This window comes from Toxotes jaculatrix, chromosome 13, assembly GCF_017976425.1.
Source record: "Toxotes jaculatrix isolate fToxJac2 chromosome 13, fToxJac2.pri, whole genome shotgun sequence".
In the NCBI taxonomy this organism is placed as follows: Eukaryota; Metazoa; Chordata; class Actinopteri; family Toxotidae; genus Toxotes; species Toxotes jaculatrix.
The window spans coordinates 13,466,688-13,480,463 of record NC_054406.1 but is presented as its reverse complement, the minus strand read 5'-3'; the positions used below and the strand labels follow the sequence as shown (position 1 = coordinate 13,480,463).

The following is a 13,776-nucleotide window of genomic DNA, read 5'->3' as shown; positions in this document are numbered from 1 at the left end:
CTGATTGTGTGTCTGTGTCAGAGCTGCCTCTGGACTCTTTACTGTCTTTGGGTGAGAGCACATGCATTGTAATGTACAGCGCATTGAGGTTATCTGTAATGAAAAGTGCTACGTAAGGAGGATTGCCTCATCTTGACTTGCCGTCAAGCGTGCTGACTGCTGCGCCGTCCTGCGCAGCTTACGCAATCGCTACCCGCTTGAACACCTTCGACGTCTAGCAATTCCTGCGTACGCGAGCCGGTCATTAGCAAACAGGAACACAGCGGCAGGACAGCAAACATGTCAGACAAGAAACAGACCGTGGACCTGGGTTTACTGGAGGAGGATGATGAGTTTGAAGAATTCCCAGCCGAGGGTAAATAATATGTATATCATCTAAAGTGTTATTGCTCTGCTTTTTAAAAAAAAAAAATCAATAGTCAGTAAATGTTGGATTTTCGGTGCTGGGCCCTGCAGCAGTGACTCAGCTAGCCAGGCCATGTTAGCCTTAGCGTTAGCATCAGCTAGGGAACTTGCTAGTAACACGCCACATCTATCTGATTTAGCTGACTAAATTAGTCGACTTGTGGAGCTCACTGTCATTTAATGTGTCAGAAACTACGTCTCAGCTGTTTTGCCAGCATATGTACTTTAATTCTTTTGTTAACGTTTGCAACACTAGCATAAGGCTAATGTAGCGTTAAGCCCATAAGCTAAAGTGTTAGCCACTCGTGTAAACAATTTAAAATGACTCTCATGGCCACTGTGTGTGGGATTTAGTTGACTCATTTGATAGTTACAGACTGAACATTTAAAATTTGTCTGCTTAGTTTTACGTTGTTGGCGATAATATGGTTTAACTGTGTAATCACCAGATTGGACGGGGCTGGATGAAGATGAAGATGCTCATGTTTGGGAAGACAATTGGGATGATGATAACGTAGAAGATGATTTCTCAAATCAACTGAGGTAATTAAAAAAATAACACATTTAATCATGTGTAGCTACATCCCCTGGAGCCTACCAGTATATCTAGGACATAGAAGTCGCCAGTAACTAGTTGGTAATTTGCGACTAGTGACTAGTTGGTGTGGTTGTCAATCACATGGGCCAAATTTCCTTACATAAAATACAGAAAATGAGACACACAGCTCCTTGATAGCTTATGTGACATACACCAGCAACCATCATGCAATTACAGTGAAATTAAGACTCACCTTCCTGTCAACTATTTGTACTATATTTTGGAATGATTAAACATTGTTAGATTTTCCTTGTTTTACAGTATCATAATCTATTCTGGATTTATTTGTTTATATAATATATCCCGTGGTGTGTTTTAGTACCGAGTAGACATGGTTGAATTTATTGCACTTTATTTTTTCTTTAAATGTGTGATATCAACAATGCCGTGTGAGTGAAAAAAAACAAGCTTTGGAAGAATATATACGTAGATCGTTGCAGTTTATGTTAAATCAATTTTCTTTTTATTTGGAAAAGTGTTTTCCAAAGAACAACACTTTCTTACGGGACACATGAGGTCATCTCACTGATGACTTATTGTGCTCAGTCCTGTGCTTTTCACAGGTGTTTCTTTAAGAAGCAAACAATTGTCTGGACATGGCTTGAATATTTATTTATTTATATATTTATTTATTTATCACATCATAGGAGTTGCAGGAATATTCACGCAAGTTTATCATTTTAAACCTCATTAATGCAATGTGTAATACAAACAATAATAAAAATGATAAACTCCTGAAATATACCCCCAGTGAAACCTGGAGTTGAATTTCCAGTGCACGGCATGTCACCGCTTTAAAGTCTCTGATTTATAACTCGAACTGAAGAACAAGGACTCATCACATCAAAATGCCTCTTAAGAGACTAATTATCGCAGACTTATGTTTAAGCAAAATTCCCTGCATCTTGAAATTGACGTGCGTGTGTGTTTGTGTGTGTTTGTGAAATCGGGCATTAAACACCTTGAAAACTCAAAAATAAGGAAGACAAATACAGTGTCAGAAAGTCACATAATCTTAAAATTAGTAGTGTTAAAAGAGTTGTGCATTAAATATCAAAGTTATTATCATAGGGTCTATTCTGCTTTAAAGCCTTGCTCTCACACTTATTGAATAATCAATAACTTGATAGATAAGTGGCTGGTCTGTTTTTATTTAAGTACACTTTAGACAGTAATATGCTATTGTTTTATTTAGGTCAATTATAACAGCTATGCTATTAAGTTGTTTCTTAAAGATATCATTATTGTTAAAGGGCACAACTGCCATATATATGTAATCATCAAATCCATAGCTGCACACATTATGCAATATTTATATATTTTTTTCACTCCCATCTCTTAATGGTTCTCACAATCAATAGAGGGTACTTATGCCTCAGCCACCCACCTGTAATCATCTCTACTGACTTGATCTTTCTATTTTCTTTTTCCTCCCTGCAGAGCGGAGCTGGAAAAACATGGTTACAAAATGGAGACATCATAGCGGCTGACAAGGCCTTTCAGTATACGATGACATTGGATATGGACATTTATATTTGACTGCATACTAACGTACTGCATACATGCTAGTTGACCACGCAGCAACAGAAGACATTTGAAGATGTTGATTTATTTCTTTCTTTTTTTGTAACAAATATTGATAAAAGTAAAGTGTTTGGACAAAATGGTTCCTTTCAAGTGTTTTTACTGCAAATATTTAGACAGTGACATTTACAGATAGTAAATTTGCAGTTGCTTGCACACTACATTAGTGTTTATTTTATCTTTTGTGTGTTGTCCACCCTATAAACACTGTGTCTGATCTACAGAGTGGTCCTTGTCATATAACCTGAAGAAACTGTGCTGCATTTCTTCTTTAGTAATCATAGGAACATTTTCTGAAATTAAGGAAGCTTAGATGTTGAATGAATACATCATAGTTACCTTCATACCTCCAATTCATGCAGCATTCAGCAAAAATTCAAGAAACACCTTTTAATCAGAGTATAGCATCAAGTCAATTAAACTTCTGGTATATTGATCTGGTCAGTTAAGTAGCAGAGGGGGCTGTTAATCAGTTTGAGCTGCTTTGGTGTTAATGAAATTAACAACAGGTGCACTAGAGGGGCAACAATGAGATGACCCCCAAAACAGGAAAGGGTTTATAGGTGGAGGCCACTGACATTTTTTTTCCCTCCTCATCTTTTCTGCCTTTTTTTTCCACTAGTTTTGCATTTGGCTAGTGTCAGTGTCACTACTGGTAGCATGAGGCGATACCTGGACCCTACAGAGGTTACACAGGCAGTCCAACTCCTCCAGGATGGCACATCAAAATGTGCCATTGCCAAAAGGTTTGCTGTGTCTCCCAGCACAGTCTCAAGAGCATGGAGGAGATTTCAGGAGACTGGCAGTTACTCTGGCGCCCTGTGCGTTTCACAGATGAAAGCAGGTGAGCACATGTGACAGACCTGGGTTCCTCATGGTGCACGACAGTGCTCGGCCTCATGTGGCGAAAGTATGCAGGCGGGTCCTGGAAGATGAAGGAATTGGTACCATTGACTAGCCCCCACGCTCACCTGACATAAATCCAATGGAACACCTCTGGGACATTAAGTTTTGGTCCATCTGATGGCGCCAGTTTGCACCTCAGACTGTCTAGGAGCTCAGTGATGCCCTGGTCCAGATCTGGGAGGAGATACCCCAAGACACCATCCGTTGTCTCATTAGGAGCATGCCCCAACGTTGTCAGGCTTGCATACAAGCATGTGGGTGCCATACAAACTACTGAGTACCATTTTGAGTTGCTGCAATGAAATTTCAGCAAAATGGACTAGCCTGTCTCATCTTTTTTTCACTTTTGATTTTTGGGGTGTCTTTGAATTCAGCCCTCTGTAGGTTGATAATTTTCATTTCGCATCTTTTCGTTCCTAACACATTACCCAGTCCATATCAGTATGGATATCCAGCATGATTTTTTTCCCATTGAGATCTGATGTGTTTTCAAAGAAGCACACCTGCCAAGTCAGCGAGGCCTACCTGTAATGAAAGGCTTGTTATTGCCCTCTGACACATTGTGCATTTATTTTGGACTACATGAATTTTACATGATATCACTCAAGTTCACATCCTAACAGAATTTATCTGAGATGTTCGTGATCATTTTGTAGCAACCACGCTTCTCATGTACGGCTCTGTTTATTGAAACTGTCAAAGAGATGTCTGCATGTGAGAGGAAGAGAGAAAGAAAGTGTACACAAGAGGAAATGGAGATGTACATAAGCTGTGCGCAGTGGAAGCACACACAATGCAAACAAGTGTGTGCAAGTGTTTGTGATGCATGCAATACACATACAGAGGCAGTTCCTCTGCACTGTGCTGTATAACATCCCCCTTCCCTCACAGCCCCACAGCGCTGGGCCGAGTCCCTGAAGGAGAGATTATCCACTGCCGTGTTTGTCAGAGGCAGGGAGGGGGTCTCAGCATGGGGTCTCCCAGCCTGCCTTGCCTGGGCCTGCCCCTACTGCCAGCCAGGCCCTTCTCTTCCGCTTGGCACAGCGGGGATTCTGGTACTGAACCAGAGGCCAATTTATCCCCGCCATACTCCCCCGGCAAAATGATTTCTCTCAGTGTTTTGTCGACTCTCAGTCCCAGGGTCCTAATGAGGTGAAATGGATGCCAGTAAGACCAAGGCTACAAGAGCAGTTTTCAACGTGAAAACAACATCCATCTTCCGCCTGCAGAAGTGGAAAGTAACATAAATACATTTACTCAAGTACAGTACTTACGTGCAATTTTTGTACTTGAGTACTTCCATTTTGTGCAACTTTTACTCATTTGAGTAGTTTTATATTCAAAACACACAAAACTCACAATGCCATGCATTGTGCGGCAGAAATATCAGCTTCACATAAATGTCCATGTCCAATGCTCTGTATCTTATGATGTCCTTTGTGTCTATAATTAAACCCTATAGAAGTCTTATTTTCTTAAAACTAAAATTTGTCAGTACCTAAAGAGATTAGATTAGAAAAATCCAACTTAATTTGAAACAAAATGATCTTTATGGAAACAAGCAGAATTATTCCTACTGCACTGATTTTTGCAGTGTAAAATATTTTCTAACGCAGCCATAGTTCCTTTATACTGCAAATTAAGCCATAGATTGTTTCTGTGTATACTTCCTGCTTCTACAACACCACAAATGTGTGTGTATGGACTGATTAGACCAGTTTCTTTTAGCATTACAAATACTATTACCTGTAATTCAACAAAAGTGAAATTTCTTAATGAGTTACGACATTTTATTACCTTTTACAACATCAAATACTAATAAACCTTTAGTCAAGTAAAATTTGAGTGCAGCAAGTACTGTGTCATTCTGAGGGTCAAAATTTCTTCTGAATCTAGACTATTTTTCCACAACTGCCTTTTACCTGTGGGTGGCCATTCATTCTAGCTTTTGTACTTTCCCCTTGTCGTGCTGATTTACCAGCACTATTTGCTGTTTTGCATACATTTATATTTGGAAAGAGTTACTCTGTACTTCAAAGTGTTACACTCAGATTTTGGCATTAAAGGCTGGAAATGGTAGAAGTGGAAATCTGTTAGCTCATGTCAAGCGTTTAAAGGTTGGCAACAGAAAGCATGCTGACAAGCATCTGACAGTCTCTTGTTCTCTTCTGGGAAAATACAGAATCCCTGTTTACTACCAGTTATTATCCCAATCAGCTGCATATTACAGCCCAACAGGTCTCATGAGTGCACAGCCCATATTATGTTTGAAAGACAATGCTCCACCTCCTACTGATAAAGAAAATAAACATTTTGTTGGCATGCTCTGCAGAAAATAAAGCAAGGTCACGTGTTCGCCAAGTGAACTTGAAGAGCTCTGACTCCTACATATGGGATACTCAGATCTGTTTATGCCCTTGAAACTAAGGGCCCTGGGCCAGATGATTATTCTAAGGGTTGGGAAGTCAGTGAAGTGAGAGAATCAGTAAGTGAGAGCAACAGAGGAGGACCTGTGACCATTTTGTTTGTGCTGAGAGCGTAAGATTGGTCCCTTGTGTTTGACGCTGTGAGGGCCTTGATGGGCCCTCGGTATTCAACCTCACAGAGATCGCCAGGGTTTTCAGTGTCTCTGTTCTAGTTCTCCTCTGAACCCATTTAATCACAACTTTAATTTGTGCAAGCATTTTTGTTGTTCTGTTGTGACCCACATGATTCAGCTTGACATGTATTGACTGACTTCAGGAGAACTAAAGTACAGATCTGCTGGTTGATTGTATTAGAATAGTATATTTTGACATCATTTGAACGCTGCATTTTGAATCTTTTAAACAGGAGATTGCTTTTTAAAGGAACAGTTCAGCGTCCTTGTGTAAGCAATGGAAAGTCTGGTCTTCATGCAGGAATCCAGCACACTTGTGACACTTTCACCAGATCATGTTCAGGATCAGTCTAATTGGGAACTACTGAATGCAACAAATTCTGTAAATGCATTCTTGTCTTTTCTGAAAACCCAGATTCCTTGAAAAGCATTTTTCTTATTTGCAAACCGTTTTCCCTCGGCCCACACAGTTCTGAGACCACATGACTTCATGCAGCAGAGCAGTCAATGGAACTGTGGCGAGCACTATTTCATAATACTTCGTGTTGGGAGATGGCAGATCCATTGTTCTCAAGGCCCACGAGCCTGTGGGCGAGAGTCCCTGCTGTGTCTACACTGAAGAAACACACCAGCCTCCCAGGCTATATTTTCCCCTCTTTTCTGCAGACATTGGAGGCTACTGTGACCATGTCTCTCCTCAGTGCTGCAGGCCCTTCTCTCCTCTTCAGTCCCTTCACCACCAAGCCAGGGTGAAGACGAAGCCGTTGCTGCACAGCTAGGAAGCATGCAGCTGCTACTATAATAGCCCTAATTGCACGTTTCTTTTGTTGGGCTGAAATTAGCGGTGGGGCTACAATACTACTACTAAAACCCCCAAAAACCTCCAAGTAAAGATGGAGGGGAGAGAGTTTAAAAAAAAAAAAAAAGACACTCAGGGGTGCGTTCACCAGTGAGACTGCCAACCCACTGCCGAATGGCCCACACCTGCACGCTTGCACCCCCGCTAAAGTAAACACAGATAATAAGGTATAATTACTTTAGAAAATAATAACGAGGAGCAACCCTCCAGACCCCCCTACTCCCAGTGACAAAGGGCTGCCTGTTTATTGTGGGAGGTGAAACAGCCCCAAAGGACGCTGGCGAGTGCCCTATCAAAAGACCTGAGGGCCCTACTGAGGGTCCCTTATAGGACAGCCATCAGCGTCAAGGAGGACTGGGGCTTTTAAGTCTCTTCTACCCTAACTACCTCAATTAACCAGTATGGATTGACCACAGGCTACTTTTTTAGCTCCATTCATTCTCATCAAAATGATCCTGTGTTGTCCTAAATGGTGTTTCCCCCCTTCTACAGGATCAGAAGAAACTGATCAAAAATTAACTAATAATGTAATGTGCAAAGTCTCTCCCTCTCTCTCTCCTTCTCTCTCTCTCTCTCACTATATATATATATATATATGTGTGTGTGTGTGTGTGTGTGTGTGTGTGTGTGTGTGTGTGTGTGTGTGTGTGTGTGTGTTTGCAAAATGCTCATATAAAGTCTACAAAGGGCCCATTCTCATGGAGGAACTGTAATAATGCACAGGTAGTTTGTGTGTTATGGATTCGCGCCTTCCTGTGCTCATAGAAATTCTCCCATGAAACACAGGAAAATAGCAAACAGCCTATTTAAAAGAATTACAATTCTTGGACAAGTTAGATAAGAATATCAGCATCTGTCTGAAACTACAGTTAGCTGGTGTTTATTGTTTTTTTCAGTTTTTGTATGAAGATGTTAATTAATAGTTTTGATAGAGCCATGCTAGCTGTCTCCTCCGGTTCCAGTATTTGTGCTGAACTTAGCAAACTGGCGATGGGATGTCGCCTCATATTTATCGGACAGACACAGGAGCGGCATTAATCTTCTCTTTTTAACTTTCCATCCCTCAGCAATCTATTTCTTTAAAAGTCCTTTAAGTACCTTTGTGTTGTTGCGGGTCATTTAGGCCTCATTCAGACAGACACTTGCACTGCGTTAAAACATGCTGTGTCACTGCAGATCCAGCACACATCGTTTCAGTCTGAAGCCACAAAAATCCAATTCCCTTTTAATCCAAAAAATAGCAAAAACACTGACACTACTGTGACTTTGATCTTTAGAAAACTAAAGACATCTCCACACTAGAAAGTAAGTATCAAGCTCCATATTTTGACCCAAAATTTCATACTTGTGGTTGAGGGGAACATAAATATCTAAAATTGAGATATTTTACTCCACCTAGTTACACACACGACTAACAGATACAATATCTGGATTATATTTCATGCTTTCCTCTGAAACCCTTATGTGTTTTTATGAGAGTCATCAGGGCTCAGCTGAAAATAAGGATCAACTCTTCTGAGCATGTGAACATGATACTGGATAGTTCAGACAGTATGGGATCACGCAGCGGCCTCACTGTCATTTAAACCTGTCTGTATTTTAAACCAATATGACATGTTGGCACACAGAAAGAAACAGATGGGTATGTTTCAGTTTAACGTTATCCCTGGCGCTTGAGTCACTATGAAAACACAAGACTCTGGTTTGATGTCAGGATGGATTATGAGTGCCCAGTTTCAGCTGTACTGTTTATGACACGAGCCACCTTGCAGGTCTTTGACAGATAATTCTATAATTTCCCAAAGGCACAAAATGTAGCACAGAGAATGTTTATAGTAGTTTATAATGTCATATAAAGCCAAAATCAGAATATGACTTAAAAAAAAAGTGTTCTTTGACATGAGGGGAAAAAACCTTGAATGTCAAACTTGAAAACAAAAGTAAAAACCAAACAGCAGTGACAGAAACTACAGTTTGTTACAGCTAGCAGGTGAAATAGCTAAATCTAATTTATCCACTTTCATGTTTCCTGTCATTGAAAAATCTTTGAAAAATTTTGATGCTCCAACACCATAGTAATTGAGTTTTTTATTATTATTATTTTTTCTATCAATACAAAAGGGCACAAGCTAAATCTAACCAGGGTGGGGAAAAACAGTAATACTAGAAAAATTAGTTCTGTTAAAAGGACGCTAGCCTAGCAGTGAGAGAGCAACTGCCAGCTTTACAGCCTCTGACTTTAGATATTAATTCATTAGTTTATTAGTTCAAATCAGCAGGAAAGCTTCGGAACAAAATATTTTTGTAGATGTGTTTTCCCAGCACATTTTAGTTTGCTAGTCTAGTATCAAAAATATCTAAGTCTATGGTGATGATTAATAATGAGCCTAAAAGGTATGAAATTAAGCTTTTACAAGCGATATGTCTGTTACACAGTTTAGTTCATTGCTTTACTGTTCTGTATTTACTACTCTATGCCTTTTTAAGGCAGAAAAACTAGAGTTAGGTGATCAGCATCTGTGAAATATAACACATATAAACCCTGATTATATTTCACCAAGCCCAATATTGCTTTATTCACCCACGAACAACCCAGTTCAATCACAAACATGGCTCATAGTAGCCTACACTGTGAAATAACACACATGACTGAAGTAGAAACTCTCGCTGAGTAAATGTTTTGCATCTATTTAACACAAGTCTTGATGGAGTCCAGTACTTTTATCAACACAAAGGGGGGATAATAGCTGCTGTGATTAAGGGTCTAATGTAAAGTGAATCAGTGTTGCATGTGAGTCATCCTCATGCCATCATTAAACCACAATGTGCAACCGAGCCGAATGGCCCTGCGAGGATGGCAGCGTGTTTTTAACTGTGACGTCTGTGGCAACAACACCCCCTGCTGCGTTTCCTTCCCGTATGCCCATGATACCTGGCAATTAGGGAGTTTGTTTTCTATTTTTACTCCAGCTTTTTATCCATCGTCCCCTCCCAAACCTCCAATATTTGAACACACTGGATCAGCCATCCACCTGTCCTGCTGCACTTAAAAGCATTGGACAGTGAAGGAAGAGAAATTAACAGGGGGGACAATTTAGACACCGGAGAGGCTTTTTCCGCCAGAGCAATAAAGCACACTTGATGTTATTATCATCTCTGGTGAATTATCAGGCCTCTGATAATTGTAATTAATCAATCATCAGGCTCACTCATGCACTCCCATGAAACCCAGCATCACTGCAGATCAACCTGAGCAGTGTTGACCTATGAGAAATCAATGTGCAGCCATGATCCAAGGCAAAAGCTAAAGCTTCTTTCACTTGGATCAAGTAATTAGAGCATGGTTAATTACATATGACAGTATCTGCATCATAACTACACAGGGGGAGGAAACAATTGCAGGAAAAAGTCCATTAAAGACCTTTTTAACATTGCACAACCCAATTCAAGTGAACATAAAAAGCTTGCAGGACAAATTCATCCCCTCAGTTCGCATCGATCATTTTCACCACATTCACCCAAAAACCTCACCACTTCACTGTGTGGCCTGGTTCAAAACAATAGCATATGTTTAAAAAGAGAGTACAGTGACAGACAAACTCATAAAATAGGATGTAACATTCTCTCCCTCTCTCTTTTACTGTCTTTGCCTTTCATCACTCTCTTTCACGCTCTCTCACACACACACTCACACTCACGTCTGGAAAGGCTGGGTGGGAGGCCTTGGCCCAGACACAGTCAACTGGTCCCAGTCCCAACAAGGAAACAATTAATCATGTGTGAGCGGCTGTCTGAGTGTCTGCTCTCTGGACAACAACAACACTCAGCCATTTATCTCCCCTCAAGGCAGGACAGCCAGCCAGCACACCATGCAGGCATGCACTCTCTCATCCTCACACACACACTCTCACAGATGTGGAAGAACAAAAATCCACAGACTCAAACACCATCAAATGTACAAGATTGCTCACGTTCAAAGTGTAAATACACATGTACAGAAAACACATTGATGCAAGCGCATGGACACTATGGACAGCAGATGTGGCAGACATTTGGCAAAGCAAGGACACACACATACATACATACACACACACACACACACAGGTGCTTGGTGTTTTGTCATCCTAATCAGATAGATGTCAGCACTTCCTAATGGTCATGTTGACATATACAGGAGCTACATATTGCTGGATCACTACAAATCTCCAAGATCAAAGACAACTCAACTTTGTTTCATAATTCATTTCAGAGTGATGCCTTTCGCCATGGTTAACCTTTGATATTTCAAAGTCTGTTTGCTGTTGAGTACACAGAAACAGAATGGAAGGATTGGGTTATTTTTCTTGCACTCTTCTGAGATGATGGAGCAAAGTTAAGTTGACAGTCATTTCATTTCAGGAAATTTAGTCCTCTCTAATTTAACTCTTGGTCTTCCGACGTGGCAAAGCAGTTTAGGAGTGAGCAAACGCAGGCGAGACTTACTAAAATGAAATAGGAAATTTGTCGTTTATTCCTCATTGCTGCATCTACCTCAGACAGGGGGTGGTTTGTGAGTGCGGGTGTGCACGCACACGTGGGTGAGCATTCAGAATATCCGAACATCTGTGTTTGTTTGAAAGCGTGTATCTGTGCTTGTGAATTGGTGTAACTGTGTGTGCATCTGTGTATGTGTTAGTGCATGTCCAATGCGGTGAAAAAAAGGGGCTCCTAAACCTCAAGTGGAGCAAACAAAGGGGCCGGTGTGTGTTTCAGGATGGGGCATCTGGATGGCATCAGGAGAGCCTGGCAGATTGGTAGTGACACAGGTTACTCCCGAGGTCCCTAGTGAGAAACGTATCACTGCAGTCTGCAGTGGAAAAGAGGCTTTGAAGAGCTACTGCAAAAAAAGGAGAATAAACGCATCAGCATTCCAATGTTTTAATGTAGCTTGTTTTTTTTTTTTGCAGAACACCACCCACGTCTGATTGGGGATAGGGTTGCACTTTGCAGGTGAGCCACTGGTAAGATTTAGTTTGCAAATGATAAACAGTCCAGAAAAGGATGCAGGAATATCAGTGCACAGCACCAATCATCACATCAAATCCTTACTGTCGTACTGCATTTGAAGGTCTTATTTTTTCTCCATACATGATAATGTCAGTGCTGTTCAGAGAAGAACCAATTCTGTGAGTGGCACCAGACAAGCATAGTTGTGTTGAAGGAATAGTTTGACATTTCAGGAAATACACTTTTGTCTTTCTTGGCAAGAGTTAGTTGAGAAGATTTATACCACTCTCATGTCTACACTGTAAAAATGAAGCTGCTGCTAGGTGGCTGTTAGCTTAGCTTAGCAAAAAGACAGGACACAGGGGGAAACAGCTAACTTGGGTTTGTCCAAAGGTAACAAAATTACCTACTAGCTCCTCTGAATCTCATTAATTAAGTTTCTTTTATTTTATTGAAGCTTTATTCTTGTCTAGCTCACAACAAGAAAGCTAAAAAGTATATTTCCCAAAATGTTGTACTATTCCTTTAAAAGAAGACTGACAGGTACTGTTCTATAAAAGGGAACCATCAGCAGAGCGGTAGCTCAGTGTCTTGGAGCAAGTGTACTGCTGGAATGAATAGCTAACCCACATCGATAAAACAAGTCATTCAAAAACATTTAATCACACTATTCATGTTACATTCTAAAACTTCCTGCACCAACTTGAACTTCAATTAAGTCATTTAGACAAATGCGACCATCATTCTCTCGCTCCCTCCTTCTCTTTCCGTCCAGGTGGCAGCTTGACAGGAAGGGGAACAGGAAAGGACTTAAAGATTTGCTGCTGCTCTCATTCTCCTTCAAACACAAATGCCCCCCCCCCCCCCGATCATTTCCCACAATGCTCCTTGCACAGAGGCCTCTGTGATCACTGGTTATGAGAAAGCGCAGCAATCTGACAGACAACTGCCTCAATCCAGGGAGGAAAAAAAAAGAGGTAAGCCTCCTCTTTTTCTGTTTCTACCACCTACTCCCCCCGCCCTCATTCCCTCAGCCTGGTCGCTCTGCATTTGCGGGAAGCATCTGGGTTCATTTATCCCAAACCCAAGCAGGCTGGAGGACCCCTGTGCCCTCTCTGGTTGCAGGGTCTGAGCGCGCTTCAGTGTGGGTCCTTGTTATTGTGGAAGAGAAGAGCTCAAGCCTGCCCAATAGCCTGTCTGGACCATCTCAAAGCTCCCATCCACCCTTTCCCCTGCTTCATCAGGCACACCGCCCATCCCAGATGCCCTTAAGCATGGTTAGTGTAGCGCTTCATCTGAACTGAAAGATACTAAACAGATTCATCCAGAAGCTATGGCGAAGACAGCCCGCCTTGAGGTTTAAGAGAGTTTCTTGGCAGATGGGAAAGTGTGCAGAGGAAGCAAAGTTGGTGCTTCAAATAAATGTGTGCATGTGTGCATGTGTGTGTAGGTGGGGCTGATATTAACTGTCTCCCATGTTTATGAATGCCCACGTTAACATTTGCATAATGAGACAAGCGGATGTACACGGCATGTGAAATGTGTGTGTGTGTGTGTTTGTGTGTGTGTTTGTGTGTGGAGGAAATGCACTCCCATGTTTCAAGACCGCAGGTGAAATGACTGAGACGTCCTTTCAGCCCTACTGTTTGGTATAATCCACAGTCCACTCCATGCCAAACGTCAGTCCAGGTTATCAAACAGCACAGCTGAATGGAAGCAGAGTGAGTCTGGCTGGTTACTTAAAGTCATTGAGAAGTTATTCAAACACCCAGTTATTATGGTGTAAACAAAGGCCGCTTGTCACACACTATTACAGATATGGTGTTTACAAGAATGCCA

General features: G+C 41.2%; 1 protein-coding gene and 1 long non-coding RNA gene across 2 annotated transcripts in view; both read left to right on the top strand.

Moving 5' to 3' along the window:
- The first annotated feature begins 217 nt into the window (after positions 1-217).
- Positions 218-2,808, top strand: LOC121191454. Its single transcript, XR_005895110.1, has 3 exons — positions 218-355; positions 855-948; positions 2,444-2,808. It is a non-coding gene; the product is annotated as an uncharacterized LOC121191454 (long non-coding RNA).
- A 9,097-nt stretch (positions 2,809-11,905) lies between these two features.
- Positions 11,906-13,776, top strand: part of LOC121191823 (calcium-binding mitochondrial carrier protein Aralar2) — a 51,277-nt gene continuing 49,406 nt past the window's right edge. Inside the window, exons 1-2 of the mRNA XM_041053261.1 lie at positions 11,906-11,940; positions 12,713-12,914. Of these exons, the coding sequence (XP_040909195.1) occupies positions 12,788-12,914 (127 nt within the window). The 5' untranslated portion in view covers positions 11,906-11,940; positions 12,713-12,787. The remainder of the gene's footprint in view (positions 11,941-12,712; positions 12,915-13,776) is intronic.